This window comes from Lingula anatina, chromosome 6 (assembly GCF_051362555.1).
Source record: "Lingula anatina isolate TDL-2025a chromosome 6, LinAna3.0, whole genome shotgun sequence".
Classification (NCBI taxonomy): domain Eukaryota; kingdom Metazoa; phylum Brachiopoda; class Lingulata; order Lingulida; family Lingulidae; genus Lingula; species Lingula anatina.
The window spans coordinates 14,234,662-14,251,919 of NC_141772.1; the positions used below are offsets into that span (position 1 = coordinate 14,234,662).

A 17,258-nucleotide genomic window follows, 5' to 3' on the forward strand; every position below is an offset into this window, starting at 1 on the left:
GGTTACATAAAGAGAGGAAATTTAGCTAAGATTAATTGTAAAAAAAAAGACGGGTTTAATTATTTAATAATTTACATTGTGTAACTGAAGATCTTGGCAATGTAAAATTTACATGGAACTGGAGCGTGTCTGCCGTTATTTGCGTTTAGATGTTATGCAATTATTCGGTTTCTCTGCTTCCTGCCAGCATATTTTAATTTGGATGACATGCTATAAAATTAAAAAATTGAACTTTACATCAAAGTATACGTCTTTCTGTTTTTTACTGCATTTTCTGCTTTGACTCGCTCGTATAACAAAATAATAGCTGATACAAATACGCAGTAAATGCAACTTTCTAGGATTCAGACAATTTTAATTATAGTAATTCTGAAAACACTTTATTATATTTTTACTTATTATTATTATTATGATTATTATTATTATTATTATTATTTTGTAATGTCAGTCCGCCTTAGACTGATATTCAACAGATTGTTACAAATTTCATAAATTTGTTTTGTCAGGTAAATTCATAAGTATAGTCACAAAATCGCCGTATCAACTGCAGAGTGACTTTGGGCTTGGGATCCGTACATTTTTCTAAATATTATATGAAATCACTATATTTTAGTTAATATTTACACCAATCAAGTTCTGCATGTGGTTGGACCTGAGACACTTGCAGTAGGTTTTGGTTGTTATTTCAAATGTCTGGTCTGCGTGATATTATTCAGTAAGTACATGAATGTGTCTAAAATGCCTATTTCAAAGTCGCCAGTTCTTTAATTGGAAAACAGTTTAAGACTATTTTGCCCACCTCTCCCTTTTCCTTCACAAAACTATGAATCTGCTCTATATAAAGGATATTTGAATAATTGATGAAAGTCAAAGTGCGTAGATTGTGAATTCTTCCATCATAATCTTCAAGGGCGTATTATGATATGCGTGGTAACACTTGAGCTATAGAGGTATATAGTATAGTCCTGAGCTTAAATTATGCAGTGATTAATCCCTCAAGCTTAAGTCACACAAAAATAATATTAATTCAACATATAAATTGAAGAATCTTTCATACACGCATACAACTCCCACCCCAAGCTTCGGCACCATTTAGCGTTTGCTTGTAAAAACCGCGGTCGAAGGCTACTCTCTTCCCCCCCCCCCTCCCCCGTATTCCTTTGCCTTCGTAGAGATCTGGCAGCTGTCCTTAACCGCTGACATCTGAATAATGGATTAATGTGGATCCCTTCGTTTTGATTCTAAGGCGTAATACTATATGCGCCTTGACGTTCTTAAAATATTGATGTGGAAAGTATAAACCTGTGCTATAATTATGTTGATTTTGGTCAATCATACCTTATTGGCACAAGAATTGTATAAACAGATACAAGAGTCTTTTATTTTTGAGATAGTCGTAGGAAAGTCTTCTTAACCCAGAGTGGCATGTATGAAATACAGTAGTAGCAAACACAACGCGTCGTCTCGTATTAAGTTTAATTGATAGATGAAATGTAAACCACAAAAGACGACTTTCATGGAGGGGCACATGTAGCCATGGAAGGTGGCTTTATCCAAATGGGTGAGAAAATTATACCGCTAAGCATGTGCCCATTTGAACTGATCAGATTTTGATTTTGCGAACGTGTTGCTGCTGCATGGTGGTCATTGTGTGAAGAATCTGAGAATCCGTTTAACATATAGTCCAACCCCCCCCCCCATTAGATCCTTACGGGTAATACACCTATGTAAGGGTGAATTAATAGCGTGACACAAGTGGGTCAAAATCTAGTGCTTAGACTGGGTTCCCATGCCCAGATCGATCCAGCTGGATCGGTCTTACTCCCTGGGGAGTCTAACAGCTTTACGGGGCGTGACAGTGACAGTGCACGCCCTAGTAACAGAAATAAATGTCCGCAATTTAGATCTCATTCCCAGAGATTAGATCGACCCAACTAAATCGACCTAACTCCTTGGGGTATCATGCTAAATAGCTGTCTGTTGAGCGGGCACTACAATTATTTACCCCCTCACAGCTTGTAGTAGACGGGACAGACATTTAAGCTGGATTATCTGACAGTAATCTAGCGAGACTCCCTACGGGAATAGATTGATATAAAATCTATGGGAAAGCGCCCTTAGTTGGAATGGTCCCTTAGCTGCACAAATTAGTGTATAAGGGACCCTGTCGCATGTTTCAGTCGTAACACTGCGATTGGCAATTCAGTAACTTGTCGAGATCAGTATATAGAGAGAAAATCATGCTTTAACTATCAATGAATCTTTCTAATTATTTTTATCATTATCTTTATGCACAATTCCCTACTAATAATAGTTCAACTGAAATGTACATGGGGATGACATTGAACAATGGCGCTTGAAGGGTAATAGCAGTTTATTACTTTTAATTTGTGAAAGGTCTTCTATAAAAAATAATTATTTCACTTACCATGGGCTGTTTTCTCACAGAGAAATACTTATGTGCAGAGCACTACCAAGGCAGGCAGTCAAAATAAAATTTTCTCAAGCCACATATCATGGCGCCTGACAAGAAGATCCCATTTCAATACCTAGATCGATTTAGCAGGATCGATCCATCTACGAGGGGATTCCCGCTAAATTGCGTCCAGATTAAAGCGGCTTAGATCTGGCACGCCTACTGAAGCTGCCAAACGTTAGTTAGTTAACCCCTATAGCAGCTACAGTAGGCGTTCCAGACATCGGAGCCGCTTAAGTTGAATGTAATTTAGCGAGAAACCTTACGGAGATGGTTCGATTCTGCTAGATCGCTTTTGGTATGACAATGGGGTCTAAGACTCGCCTACCTTTACCAGCAGTGTGGAGACAGCGGGAGATGAAATGCAATTACTTTTCTTTTTGCCCGCATCATTTTCCAAAAAAAAGAAAAAAGAAAAGAAACCTCTTTAATTATCGATTGTCGTCGACAGTTTGAATTATTTGAACTATGACATCTCTTTCAGCCGTATGTCAAATTACAATTCGGAAAATTATTGGTTAAAATTTGCATTAAGCGCACGTGGCAAATTCTGGAAACAGTTCAACTCCTCCTCTCTCTATTTCTTCCTACATCTGCATCGTGACTTTTACGTCGCAACAACACATATAACAGCTACTTAAAAAAATGCAACGAATATGTAACGGAGCTCAGTAAGCGAGTCGCTCATTTCTTAAGAACTCCACGATTATCAAGTTCACGGCCTGAGCTTATTTCTTGAAATTGTTGTTGCCATGTCGCCACGACAAGGGTTCCTTCTAGCTGCGATCATACTGCAATTTGCCTTGGCCTCTGCCATTGAATTCGACGATTTGCCAACACCTGACCCAGTACCTGACCCAAATCCGCCGAACCCACCGGATCCATGTGCTAGTAAGTATATGTGAAGTAGATTACAGATATTTGTGGAAAGCGCACACACACACACACACACACACACACACACATAAAGTAGGCCCAATCTCAGATACATCTGAGAGCTCTCTTTATCATACATGAATCATAGTCTATCATTTCACAATGCAATATGAAATAATAAGTCGACAACAACACTATAACCGACCCCGATACTTTGGCAAATCATAACGAGAGTAGAGATAAGGGATCTCAGATTTCCGATTACAATTTCGTTCAAGAAACCTGTCATCTTTCTGTCTATTTGATCTCATGTATGTCACATTCAGTGTAAGACGAACAGTTGTAACTTGTACGTACCGCTCATATATCTATTTTACCTACGACTGTTTATCTATTTATTTATTTTTATCAACGTAAATTAATTTACTTGTCTACTTATTTTAAACCAGGTGAGTTAGGTCAGTGTACCTGCGGCGGGAAAGGAGAGCCGCATTTTATCACATGCGATGGAAGGAAGTTCCCCTATCCTGCCCCTACAGGTAGAATTGGAAATTTGGCGTCCGGCAAGAATAATTGGTGGTACGTGTGGACCAAGCATGCCCTTTACGAGGGAGGACCACGTACATACATCAGTGCAGTTAGGTTTCGGTGTGGCGCCAATAAAGTAGACTTTAACTTTAACCCCCCTGGAAACTCAGACGCTCCTGAAACGAAGGTAAGTCGACATTGGCATAATCACTAAGGACCGCCGGATTCTTTTAATGTATGATTAGTTAAAAAAATAAATTGACTGAAATTTATCTTTTTTAATTTTTTTATTTGTAACCAAATGTCTTTTAGTCTATATTCTTCTGCCATAACCGAATCGCTTACTTTTCCTCTTTCTCAACACTTTGAGGGTCTTAAGAATGATAAACCAATCTGCAAAATCAACATCATTTATCAAATTACACCATTTGTTATCAGAAGATTATGAGAAGGAGGGCAAAATATCCTCAAATTCTGGATCCTCCAGTGGCTTAATTAATGCAGTTCATGGAAGAAGTGAGGAGAAACTTTTGTGTTAAAAAGCAAACCCACTACCGGTACTAGGGCCCGATTAATGTATAAGAGCGCATTCAGAACAGATGATCCGCGTGCTTTCTGATACGCCAACTAAACATGGCCGGCCCCACTTAAAAGCAATCCGCCTAAATCCCCTGATGGTCTCATCGCCTAATCACGCGCCATAAAACGGACCAAATTGCTAGGCCCCTGCAGTGAAGACGCGTGTGGATGCAGGGAGAGCATCATTGGATTAGCGGCATCACTTTTAAGTGGGTCAACCATATTTAGTCCAAGGATGCTCAGTGACTAAATTAATTATCATTTATACATATGTAATCTGACGGGTGACATCATAATCTCGATTTTGGGGTAAAAACTGAAAAATCGGTGTCATAAATTTTTCTTTTACATGAGCACCCACAATCACCGTTTCAACGCCGATTTAATGGCACTATTTAGTACTCCATTTTTATTCTTTAAAATCAGCACAAAGATAGATGCATTATTGAATAAATTTAATTATTTAAAAATGCAGGAAAAAACTCATTTTTGGGTATCTGGATGATAATAAATGGTTACATTGTCCTTAAATAGATGGCTAATCTTTTTAGGCCTACTGTGAGCAAAAAAAGTCCACAAGACTATAACTGCGGCCATGGAAGAGAGTTCGTTTACAGCAGCATTTTTATTTAATTTTTTCTGAAGGAAGTGTTGTTTGCCACAAAAAAGATCTGTTAACTGGTCAGGTATGGAGTGACCATGGTGCCAGGAGTGGTTAGAACACCAAAAGAACCAAATTTGTCCTGCCCCTGCTCTCCCAACATCTCATCCAACGATGACACCATCCATAAAACATGCACTTCTTTAATATCTTTATACTGCCATTGCAAAACAAGTCCATTCCTAAAACATGCACTTCTCTAATATTTTTATACCTCCATTGCAGATCGATGGCGATCCTGTAATGTACCCTCCTGCGTGGAACAATAAACTGCCTCCTGGTGCAACCGGGGCAATTTCTGCAGGAAGCCCTCAAGTAGAGGTGGTCCAGAAAATCTTCCCCAGCATTCCCGGTGGCGACAAACCGAGGACTTATGTGGCCGCTCACTGCACTATTGCTGCGGGTATCAAGGTCTCCGTGTTTGTTCGCCTTCGCACCGTGGTTGTCCAGATACATCAGAATTATTGCAAGAACATGAATGGAATATGCGGTGATTATAACGGAAAAGCTAATAACGATGTAACCGACCTCACAAATGTGCCTCCATGGGCTCCTCTGCTCATGCCCTAGAACCAGAGCCAGCCGGTCAAGGGATAGAGGTATTGGTCTTCGGATAATTGTTACTTTCACTTTTTAATGCATGTTTGTTTATATGCAATTACAATAATATATTGATTTTCATTGTTTTTTTTAAATTTTGACATTTACTTAGACACTTTTGTTGATAGGTCTGATTTTTCGTTATACTGTACCAATATTTCTCTTGCATGTTTATGCAAATACTTTATCTTTGGTAAATTAGTAATAACGCATAAAGTGCGAACAAAAAATGTTTAACATAATCTTATATAGAACCCCAAATATTTCAGAATTGGAGACGACGGATCATACAATTACGGATGAAAAAAACACGTGGGGCTTTACTGCAGCATCTTCGCGTTATCACTGGAATTTTTCGTGCACAAGATTCAAAAACTTTTGATTGTTTGACACATTATTATCCAACCAGAAATGAAGGTTTAAATTGCTTTTAACTCTCGAAATAAGACATATACAGGGTATATTTTATCTATTTGGTATTATTTTTATTGTCGTTATTAAGGCGGTGTTATATAATATAATATGATAACCAGTGGGTTTGCAAACAAAGTGACACGTTACTGTGGAGAAGCACCCGGCGACACGATTCATTTAACTCCACTTGCATACAGACACAATCAAAGCTATCTTGCAAACACAAACATACGACAACAGGAAAATGCTCGACTATCGCATTTCTTTGCTTTGTTTCAATCTGTTAAAATTATGAATAAATGCTGCGAAATTTGATTTGTTGTTGTTGTTGTTGTTGTTGTACTATCTTAAGAAATTGTTACTCGTAAAAGGTGAATTTCCCCCTCTCTCCTTCTCTCGCTCTTTCTCTCAATTTAGTAATATCGCACAAATTAAAACACTAGTACACAATTTAAATGGTCGTGTTATGTGCTTTTTCATTACATCATACGATCAAATAGCTGGCAAAAATATACTTAAATAATATGTATAAAAGAAATTATTGTTAAACTGTCTTGAGAAACGAATACCCGCAAAAGATGAAATACCTCTTTCTCTCTCTCGCTCTCTCTGGAAACTAATATGCCCCAAATTAAAACACCAGTATGTTATAACAGAGGTCGTTCTTTGTGTTTTTATATTCACCAAACGAACAAGTGATAAGCGGGCAATACATAATTTAATAATCTTACAGAAGAGAAATTGCTGAATGTTCGGGGTCACATTTGTATTAAAGTGAAACGTATCTCCTCTTCTACTCTCTAATAGAGACTGTCTCTCTGGTGATGAAGTACAAATCAGAGGCGGATTTAGAGCGGAGGGGGGGGGGTGTCAGGAACCATTTAACTGCATTTTCTGCTTTGACCCGCTCGTATAACAAAATAATAGTTGATATAAATATGCAATGAATGCATCTCTCAAGCATTCAGACAGTTTTAATTATAGTAATGCTGAGAAAAATCTACTTTTGTAGTTTCATAATTTCGCTATATCAGGTAAATCCATAAATAGAATCACAAAATTGCCACATCTTACATTTTTCTCAATATTATATGAAATCACTGCATTCTTAGGTAAAATTCATATTACATTATAATACATCGACCAACTTCAGACTACGGTTGGACCTTGGGCACTTGCCTTGGGCTTTCAGTGTCATTTCAGATTTATGGTCTCCATAATATTATTCAGTAAGTACAAGAACGCATAAAATTGTTATGTATGCTGAAGGATATTCTTTGTTGATGTTGCAACATTGTTCACGTCCCTTCAGGCAAGATTCAGAATGGTGAATCAAAATAACATTTAAAAATAAAGAAGTGAACCTAATGATTTTTTATGGAATTTTATTTTCACCGCCACATGTAGCACGTACCATACATATCCTTTGCTTGACACTATTTAATTATTTACATTGCTGCTACTGTCAACTACTGTAATATTTCTCTACACTCATATCTGCAGCATATGTACACGTTACCCACTTACATCTGCACTGTATTGCACTTGACACAATAAGGAACATTTCAGTCTTACAATGAAATGGACACGTTTAACTAATAAAAAAAAAAAAAGAAAAACAACTTTAAGGTGGCTCCGTAGGAAACCTGAATCGATATCCATGGACAGGGCAGGTCATTTTCTAACTGATGCCGTTCTGCGTGAAGTTATTCCCAGCCCAAACCAGGTTGGAAGATGAAGGTGTAATGGACAGTACAAATCAGCAGTTGGTTTCTAAATAGTAGCAAAAGCTTCCATCAAGCAAAATGTAACATCACCTCTTAAAAATGTACAAAAGTTAGCATGGTGTACCAAAAGACTCTTCATATTCTCAAAAAGATTTCAGCTGGGATTATTAGACAAGGTGCACTTCCAAAAAGTCCCATGAAATTCTGAGCATTTACACACAACTAAACCTTAATAAGTTCTTCAACAATTCTTGAAATGAATTAGAGATTTATTAATATGATATATTAGTAACTGGAATGGTCTTTTGAAAGAGGCAATACTTACTGGCATGGGAAAATTGGTGGTCCATAAAAAACGACCAATTTTACTTTCCATCTATATTCAAAATAGGTTATAGTTCATGGACCACCCTATAGTTTAAATTCACACATTTACACCTGTACATTAAATTGAATTCACATTATCAAGTTATACAGAGCACTAAGTAAAGTGCAGTAAGCAACATAATAGCTAATCTAGATTGTTTGAAAATGACATGTTGACTTTCTATACTGAGCATTGTCTATCAGACCTACTTAACAGTACCAGCGGACAAACAAATAGATAATAATTTACAGTCTTCTAGTATTTCTATACATCAACAACATTGTTTCTGTCCTTACTGAACAACACATTCCCTTTTGAATAATTTACAATTCTACATAAACCAACTGTTCTATCCTCTCAAAACTAACAAAACATACAAGAGCTCTCAGCAATATTTGATTGATACACAGATGTTCAATACTATTCTGAAACATTCACAGTGATTCCTTTTCCCTTGGGATCATCAAACCTGTCCATGGTCTTAATGTTCACCATCATGCTGATCCCCCAGGTGAGAATGAGTAGAAGGATCAGAGTGACCATGAGTCCAGATAAAGTCCCTATGGTGAAGAAGCCGACACAGTCGCTGGCATCTAAGAACTTATCACTGGACCCAAATGGTTGGATCTAAAAAGAAAACCATTCAACATGTTTTACCCTCTTTAATAATAGCTTTATTATTATTATTATTATTATTATTATTATTATAAGTAATTTTGAAAAAAGAAACAGGGAAAACAGGATTCTATGGTGTAATCTAGCTCCACCTTCATTAATTTTCATGTGGCTAAATAGGATTCTGCCATGGTCATACTTATCCAACCCTTTCTTGCAGTACAATTTGTTTTCCTAGCTATTTTGACCAATTTAGTCCACTTTAACATATTGATCCACCTTAAGCCAAGTAGACCATTTTCTTCTTTTGTGCCAATATTCAAAATATGATTATTTCATTTTATATCTCCAACTTTCCTAATTCATTTCCAATTCAATTTAACATTTTCCACTCCACAATTAACCTTTTTCATCTTTTGCGGAAATACGAAGTGCGCATGACAGGAACCGCGCGCCACAGGGGTCATGGTGGTCCTCTGCTGTTTCCAGCATGGCAATGCTAGGTGTAGATGATGTACAAGGTGCGCATATAAAAAGGTCGTATGAAGCGTGCATTGCTTTCTGTCAAACTAAAAAGGTGGCTGAAGCACAGAAATGGGTAAACTGTAGGAAAGAACCAGCTACTGCAGTATTTGGACGGAGAATAAAGCAATTAAATATTTTCTTTCTCAGTTTAAATACGATGCGCTTTTCAACTAGACTTCACCTAAGCGTCCGAGCCTTGGCTACACTTTCAATAGTGATGACGAACTAAAGCTACGGAGTTCTTTTAAATGCTTCCGATAATAAAGATATGCGAAAGAGACTCGTTATTTTTTTATATATAAAATCAAAATAGCCAGTAGACTCGTACACAGCTTTCAAGAGTGTGGACAGGTGCGCAGGCCTACGTCTTCACAATTTTGTACATGTTGTATGCAAGCTGTGGCGATATCACCTCATGTACCGGCAGTGTCAATTCATTACGATATTGATGTCTTGTTTGAAGGATATCTTAAGAGATTTTTAAAGTGATAAAATGAAAAGATTTCCTGCATTGTTTGACTCGTAACTACTGTGTATACAGGTAAAACTGACACGCAGATCGTTCGTCGGTGAACTGATTAAATCGTTTGGTACCTGATAAGGCATCAGGTGTTACTTGTTCAATTGTTCGGTAAGGCGGGCGGCCACAACTACGACCTTTCCTCTGTAATTAAAACCTTTTAAGTGTTAAATAGGTGAGACAGGAATTCTCGACTCTTTCCCAGACGATAATTAAAGTTTACCGTGTCTTACTCTAGTATATGTACAAAATTTACGACAGGTAAAAAATGTCAGCCTTTCGGTCTGACAAGTATGAAAATTTTGTCAATCTGAAACAAAAACAAAATTATAGCAAGAGCCCAAATTATTTGATTTTTAAACGTTTTTATGCGTATTTTCATCGTTTTCAATCACAGACAATTAAAACATTCAAGTAAAATGTTTCCCACACATTTCATACTTTTCAACTATCTAAGACAGTTAAATATACGTAGGCTTACTTTAATACTAAGCATATTTGTATTACTTTACAAATACGTTGTGGGATTATGTTTATTATCCATTTTGTCTTTACCATACATGCATTATGTACGTGTAGCTTACAGAAAGGCTTTTCTGCATTTTTTGTAAAAAATATGCCCATTGAATTTTCCAATTCTCTTGTCATTGAGTTCAGAAATAAATAACTTTTTATTTCGCCGATACCGCGTTCAACAAGAGCCGATGTACTTTCTTCTTCGTATGTCTCTGTTGATCTTGATAATATGAGCCCCGTTTGTACAAATCAGTAATACGTATACGGGACTGAATACATATAATAAAAATTTGATTAACGTCTCACGTTAAAAAAAAATAGAACTCACCCTGCTAAGGGTTATTAGAGACTAAAACCTGTGATGGGCCTACAACATTTAAAATGATCACTTATCAATAAAACACACACAAAAGGATATTACATACAAAACTTTTCAAACCTTCTCTTTGTTGTTACACAAAAAGTCGTGAAAGTTCTTGAATTTTTTGTAAGTAGAATCCCCGTGTAAAACTTTAAAGCTTTTACTTTCTTTTCCATAATCTCATGCTTGAAGTCTTTTCTTAATTTTTAGGCCCCGGCCTATTCTTCAATTTTTTCTTCAAATCTTTATAATGTTTTTTTTTTCTCGCATTTTTTACCCCCGAGTTCTATTTACCGACAGTTCGTTATATCCGTTGTTTAACTAAGCATTTCTGTTTTTTATTAAAGCACCGTTGATCTCCTAATATTATAGTTTTTCTTCCCGCCTTAGAAATGTTCAGCGCAAACGCGGTGCCCTGCTTTTGATCCAAACTTGCTATATTTTCCTTTCTTTCTACCATATTTTTCATTCTAACGGGTTTGTTGGGAACTTATTAAACCTCTTGTGTCGATCTCGCTTACTGTTATTGTAGTGACAAAAAGCCCGTAAACCCAGCCATGGTTTTAAGCACCGCTGTAAGTGTTTCGACGTTGCAGGGCTCCCCTACCCACAATGCAATTTCCATTTCCGGAAAAGATGAAAAAGGCTAATACTGAAGGAGCCTGCACCTGCTGAAATCACTTGACAGGCACTGCTGGTAGAGGTGATCTAAAAATCTACTGAAACTTACCTGTAAGTTATCAAAGCGAACATCAAGGGCAAGCTCAAAAATGTTTCCTTTGTACTCAGTCAGATTGGCCTGGGTGTAGTTAGTGGAGTACTTTGAACTGCAGGAATAAGAATATCTGGTGTCCTGTAGATTACTTGGCACGGACAAAACCGTCGGGTCATCCTCCGTTATGTTCATGCTGAGGGTGCCGTTTTTGATCTTGTAGGTCAGCTGTAGAGCACTTATGTTCCACACATTTCTTGCTGTATTGGCAAAAAATTTGAACCTACAAAACAAGATTAAACATATGGTTTCATCTCAACCTATGGTGAATGTTCCATGGCATCGGCCTCAAATTTTTAACCACTGCGCAAATGACTGACAAGTCTAGATTGTCCAGCAAATTCCTATCAGAATATATCTTTGTGCTGGGACCTTGCTGCAATGTTTAATATTTCTACAATTTAGTTTACAATACATCATCCTTTGAGCATAAAAACCCGCTCTCTGTAATAAACTTCATTTTGTTCATTTCACTTAAAGTATTCATATTTTGTAACTCATTAAATCATTTTTTTTTTTTTGGTATTGTTTTTAAATAACACTTCACATACTGACTTACTTAATAGTCAAATCTGTCATGGTGTAATCATCAATAGTAATCTCCCCTGGATAAGTCAATCCAATAACTCTGAAACATTGACAGTAATTATCTTCAGCACTTTTCTGCACATTTATAACAGTAATGGTTAAAAATTCATAAAAAAAATTAAAACATTTTGCAGTTTAAAAAATTTCGCGTCAGTATGTACTGACTTTGACAGGGAACGTTTTTTTTTTATAAAACAAAGGTAGTCAGTAAACTGAGGTGAAATGAAAATATGGTATGGCAATTACAGGGGCAGATGTTTTGGATGGTGACAGCAACAGCAACAATATGAGAAAACACAGTGACCTGAATATATACAGACAAATACAGCGTCTGTATATAAAAATCATTTACTTACGATGAGTTCACGGATGCTGACATATTCAAACAACTGGTATCATCAGTAAAAGTCGGGTTGGGTGGCAACATGTCAGAAGTATTGACGAACGTCTTGATGTCTTTCTCCACAGTTTTATCCATGATGGAACTAACTGTGAAGAGGGAGATGTAGACCCCCGTGGTGTAGAACAATGAGCAGTTGTTGAAGTTAAGGTATGTTGAAGTGTTTTCATTTGTGGCCAAAAGATGGCGCCCCAGGTGTGGATAGGAGACTGGAATCTGAAAATGAGAGACTTCCATGCTTAAATCATAAACTGTAGAATCATTATGTTTGAGTATTTTTGGTGAGATCTACAGGAACTTCTTAGGCATTTTTATTTCTTCCCACAATTTTTAAGGAGTACTTTTTTCTTTGATGTTACCTTAGATGTTTCTTCAGCTGTGAAATATGCTGTAAAAGGCACACCGGAATGTTTTGCTTTAGATGTCAAAGCACCAATCAGATCATCTGAAAAATATATTAGTGAAATATGAGATGGGCTTGGGACAAAACTGTTGTAAGAGAATTTATCAATGGCTCTAAGAACAAAACATCTCCTTTCTCATAGTTTTATTCTGGATATGGCTCTCAAACATATACATGGAAACAACATCAAAACAATAACCAACTAGGAAGGATTTAATCCAACCATTTACATTCATTTTCAAACAAAGTCTCACCATTCTTTCTGAACTGCTTCAACTTCTCCCCTTCTTCTAAAGTCACATCTGGCAAGTGGACGATAACCAAACCGGGCTTCTCAAAACTCAAAGAGTCAACTTCCTGAGGAGCTGTCACTTCTTGCACGCTGTCCACATACTTCTTTTTCAGTTGCTTTATGGCAGCGACTGGGCTTTCTACAGAAGACAAGTGGGTGGATGTGTGGCTCTCCATTTGTTCCTACAACAACATGGAGATACTGTAATTTCTTTTAAAATTCTTATCAGGGGTGGATGGAAGCCATCCTCTGTATTACGAAAGACGGTCAGAATTTTTCAAGTTAACTGTGACAGGCATCTCATTTTTTTCTGTTAAAAGACTGTCTAAAATGGAGGGTGGATCAACAGAGATAATAATTTTGGAAGACTGTCACAAAATATCTCTGGATCCTTCCCTGCTAATGCTTTACTTTTTTTAATAAAATCCTTTGAAATACTGTAGAAATGATGGCCTTTCTACTGAAGACATATTGATGTATGGCTGTCCACTTGTTCCTACAACCACAACATGGAGACATTATTGTAATGACTTTGAAAATTCTTGTTTTAATTTTTTCTAATAAATTTGGTTGGAATTCCAAAGAAATAATAATGTCTTAAGATACCTTTTTTAATATCAGGGCTAACATTTGTTCTTATATATTGAGGTAGCTGGTTCCATAGCATGGGGGCTGATATGGAAAATGCCCCTTGTCCATAGGTTTTTTTTTCTTGCATAACATTATAGCTGACATAATACTTTCTGGGATGAAACCAACCATTTTTTTTTTTTACTCTTAATCAACATTTAAAGTAATATATAATAACAAAACATTTAAGGAGGGGGCAGGGGGGGAAGAACCAATTTTGTTCAAATGTTGATTTATTACCATGGTTGAAAGTTGGCATATCAAAACATAATGCTCTGAATTTGTCATCAGTACTGTCAAACACAATGAGATTGCAGATAAGATGTTACCAAACAGGATAATACACAATGCTGCCTATACCATGTATATACACAGAGTGAACAGTATACTGTATATATTAGTGACAAACTTACTAACAAATCAAGTCACTGGTTTAACAGAATGAAAATGCAGACATAAAAAGGCAGGAAAAGGGTGCTTAATTTCCCAATGGCTTTTTAAGCCCAGGTCCAACAGCGTTATCATTTTACAGATTTTTTTTCTATCTGATTCAGTAATGTTACTGTTGTACAAGAAAACTGACCCAAAACCCTTATTCAGCCATTTGTGTAGTACTAAACCAAAGCAAACAGTATCCACAAGTTGACCACAACACATTACCTTGATATTGTGAAGAGCTGCTCCATCTTCACTGTCACTGTATGCATTGCTGTACTGAGTGAAATCTTCAACACTCAGCTGAAAAAAAGGAGACAATAAGAAATTGCAAAAAACTGAAACATTACTTTTTTTAAAGAAAAATAGGTCTTAATTTATTATTTCTGTAATTTATAATTAAAATACAGACTTTTCTCTCTTCTTTCTGAAGGCTTACAGCATAAACCATATTATCAGAATTGTCATGTGTCTTCTCCATTTCATGATTATTTTTGTATTCTTTTTTAAGCCATATAGCAAGCAATAAACAAGAACTCTTAACCTACATCAACTGGTAAATAAACAACAACACTTACCCTATCTTGCACAAAGACTAATACATGCTGTGCTTTGTTTGATAATAATTTATCAATATAAATATTCTGAAAATCAGGAGTGCTAATACTATGACCATCTAAAGAGGGAGGCAGGTCTTCGGGCAATCTGGAATATAAAACATGGTAAATAAAATATCTGGGTATCTATTAAAGATATCCACAAAAAAGGATTCTACTTACAGTAATGCAACTCTCTCACTCTGAGACCGAATTTCTTGAACCAATGTGTATGTTTTCAACTAACATCAACAAGAGTGTCATAGACTGGGTTCCCATACTTAGATCAATCCAACTGGATCGACCTAACTCCCTGGGGGTTCACGCTAAATTGCTGTCAGCTCAAGAGGCTTAAATGTCTGTCACGCCTACCGAATCAGCTAGGGCTGAAGATAATTACCCCCTAACAGCTTTACTCGGCATGACAGACGCTTAAGCCGGTTAGTTTGATAGCAATTTAGTGAGACTCCTCAGGGAGATAGATTGATCCAAATATCTGTGGGAATGGTCTCATAGACTCTGGGTGTTGTCATGATTATTATATTTGAATGTTGTGAGACAATGGGATATCATAATTAAGTGGCTTATTGCCCATATTTTTTCACTTGAATCATAAGACAAAAAGATACTCAATCTCTCAAACACATTATCAATTTGAGTGAAATTCAGTGTTGAATTTCAGACATTGGGCAGGACTTTTTATCCAAAGTAAAACCTCAACTGTTTTGGTTTATTTATTCTTTTTTTTCTTTATGATTTGTTTCAATATCTAAATATATATACAGAGAGGATTTGCGAGTAAGAAGATATCACAAAAGCGTCAGCTCTATAACTGTTGAAGATTTTCATTGCTGACGATCAATAATATGATGAGCACAAGCCGTCTCGTGACTACAGTCTACAGAAATGATCACTTTCTAAATTACGCTAAAAATCCTACAGATTGCTCTCAGGTATGACAAGCATACTTACAGGCTGTTTGACCATATTAAAACTGGAACTTTGCTCACTGCATCAGAAAATCCTAATGTTAAAGAAAAAACTGAGAAAAACGCTAGCCGCTGTAAAGAAATCATCTTGGAGGTCAGAATCATGTGACAACCGGTGTTGTGCCAAAATAGGTACGCTGCCAAAATAGGTACGCGCCGCACTATTTGGCACTATAGCTGCCAAAATAGGTACGCTGCGAAAATTAGTACGTCGTTGACAGCGCCGCACTGACGATCTTTGGGCATGTTTTCTTTTTAGTGAAACTGTATGTTTATCGATATGACACTTTACTAAATCAATCACAACGAAGGAAGATAATGTGTAGGTTTATATTTTGAATGATTATATAGTGTCTTTTTCTTAGTAATAAGATTTATAATGCAGGAATTGCTTAACCGCATATATCAAGCCTTTGATTCGATCTTCAAGATAAAGGTGGAATTTTTGGTCACCCAAAAGGTAATAAACATAAAATATTGACATGACCTATTGCGGATCAGTTTTACTACTTGGTTCAAGTTAGCAGGTCATATATTTTTGGTGATTTCTCATAGGAAACAAGCTGCCAAAATAGGTATGCCAACTGCTAAAATAAGTCCTTGACAACAGCTTACTTATATATGTATATTCTGTCACGGTAGGCCCCAGTTATTTAATATATTTGTAAAATGGGGCCATGATTTATTGTTAGATCAGTTTTACTTCTTGGTTCAAGTTAGCAGGTCATATATTTTTGGTGTTTTGTCATAGGAAACAAGCTGCCAAAATAGGTATGCCACCTGCTAAAATAAGTCCTTGACAACAGCTTACTTATATATGTATATTCTGTCACGGTAGGCCCCAGTTATTTATATATTTGTAAAATGGGGCCATGATTTATTGTTAGATCAGTTTTACTTCTTGGTTCAAGTTAGCAGGTCATATTTTTTTGGTGTTTTGTCATAGGAAAAAAGCTGCCAAAATAGGTATGCCACCTGCTAAAATAAGTCCTTGACAACAGCTTACTTATATATGTATATTCTGTCACGGTAGGCCCCAGTTATTTAATATATTTGTAAAATGGGGCCATGATTTATTGTTAGATCAGTTTTACTTCTTGGTTCAAGTTAGCAGGTCATATATTTTTGGTGTTTTGTCATAGGAAAAAAGCTGCCAAAATAGGTATGCCACCTGCTAAAATAAGTCCTTGACAACAGCTTACTTATATATGTATAATCTGTCACGGTAGGCCCCAGTTATTTAACATATTTGTAAAATGTGGCCATGATTTATTGTTAGATCAGTTTTACTTCTTGGTTCAAGTTAGCAGGTCATATATTTTTGGTGATTTCTCATAGGAAAAAAGCTGCCAAAATAGGTATGCCACCTGCTAAAATAAGTCCTTGAC

General features: G+C 36.5%; 2 protein-coding genes across 2 annotated transcripts; one reads left to right on the top strand and one right to left on the bottom strand.

Annotated features, from left to right (window-relative positions):
- Nucleotides 1-3,078: 3,078 nt before the first annotated feature.
- LOC147761210 (uncharacterized) lies at nucleotides 3,079-6,449 on the top strand. Its single transcript, XM_087015705.1, has 4 exons — nucleotides 3,079-3,367; nucleotides 3,802-4,067; nucleotides 5,346-5,719; nucleotides 5,990-6,449. The coding sequence occupies exons 1-3, from the start codon at nucleotides 3,229-3,231 to the stop codon at nucleotides 5,688-5,690; spliced, it is 750 nt and encodes a 249-aa protein (XP_086871831.1). The 5' UTR covers nucleotides 3,079-3,228; the 3' UTR covers nucleotides 5,691-5,719; nucleotides 5,990-6,449.
- A 1,053-nt stretch (nucleotides 6,450-7,502) lies between these two features.
- LOC106151940 (V-type proton ATPase subunit S1-like) lies at nucleotides 7,503-16,014 on the bottom strand. Its single transcript, XM_013525381.2, has 9 exons — nucleotides 15,854-16,014; nucleotides 14,864-14,990; nucleotides 14,511-14,588; nucleotides 13,183-13,402; nucleotides 12,885-12,970; nucleotides 12,482-12,741; nucleotides 12,097-12,165; nucleotides 11,496-11,760; nucleotides 7,503-8,855 (listed from the first exon to the last, which is right to left on the bottom strand). The coding sequence occupies exons 1-9, from the start codon at nucleotides 15,973-15,975 to the stop codon at nucleotides 8,649-8,651; spliced, it is 1,434 nt and encodes a 477-aa protein (XP_013380835.2). The 5' UTR covers nucleotides 15,976-16,014; the 3' UTR covers nucleotides 7,503-8,648.
- Nucleotides 16,015-17,258: the final 1,244 nt, after the last annotated feature.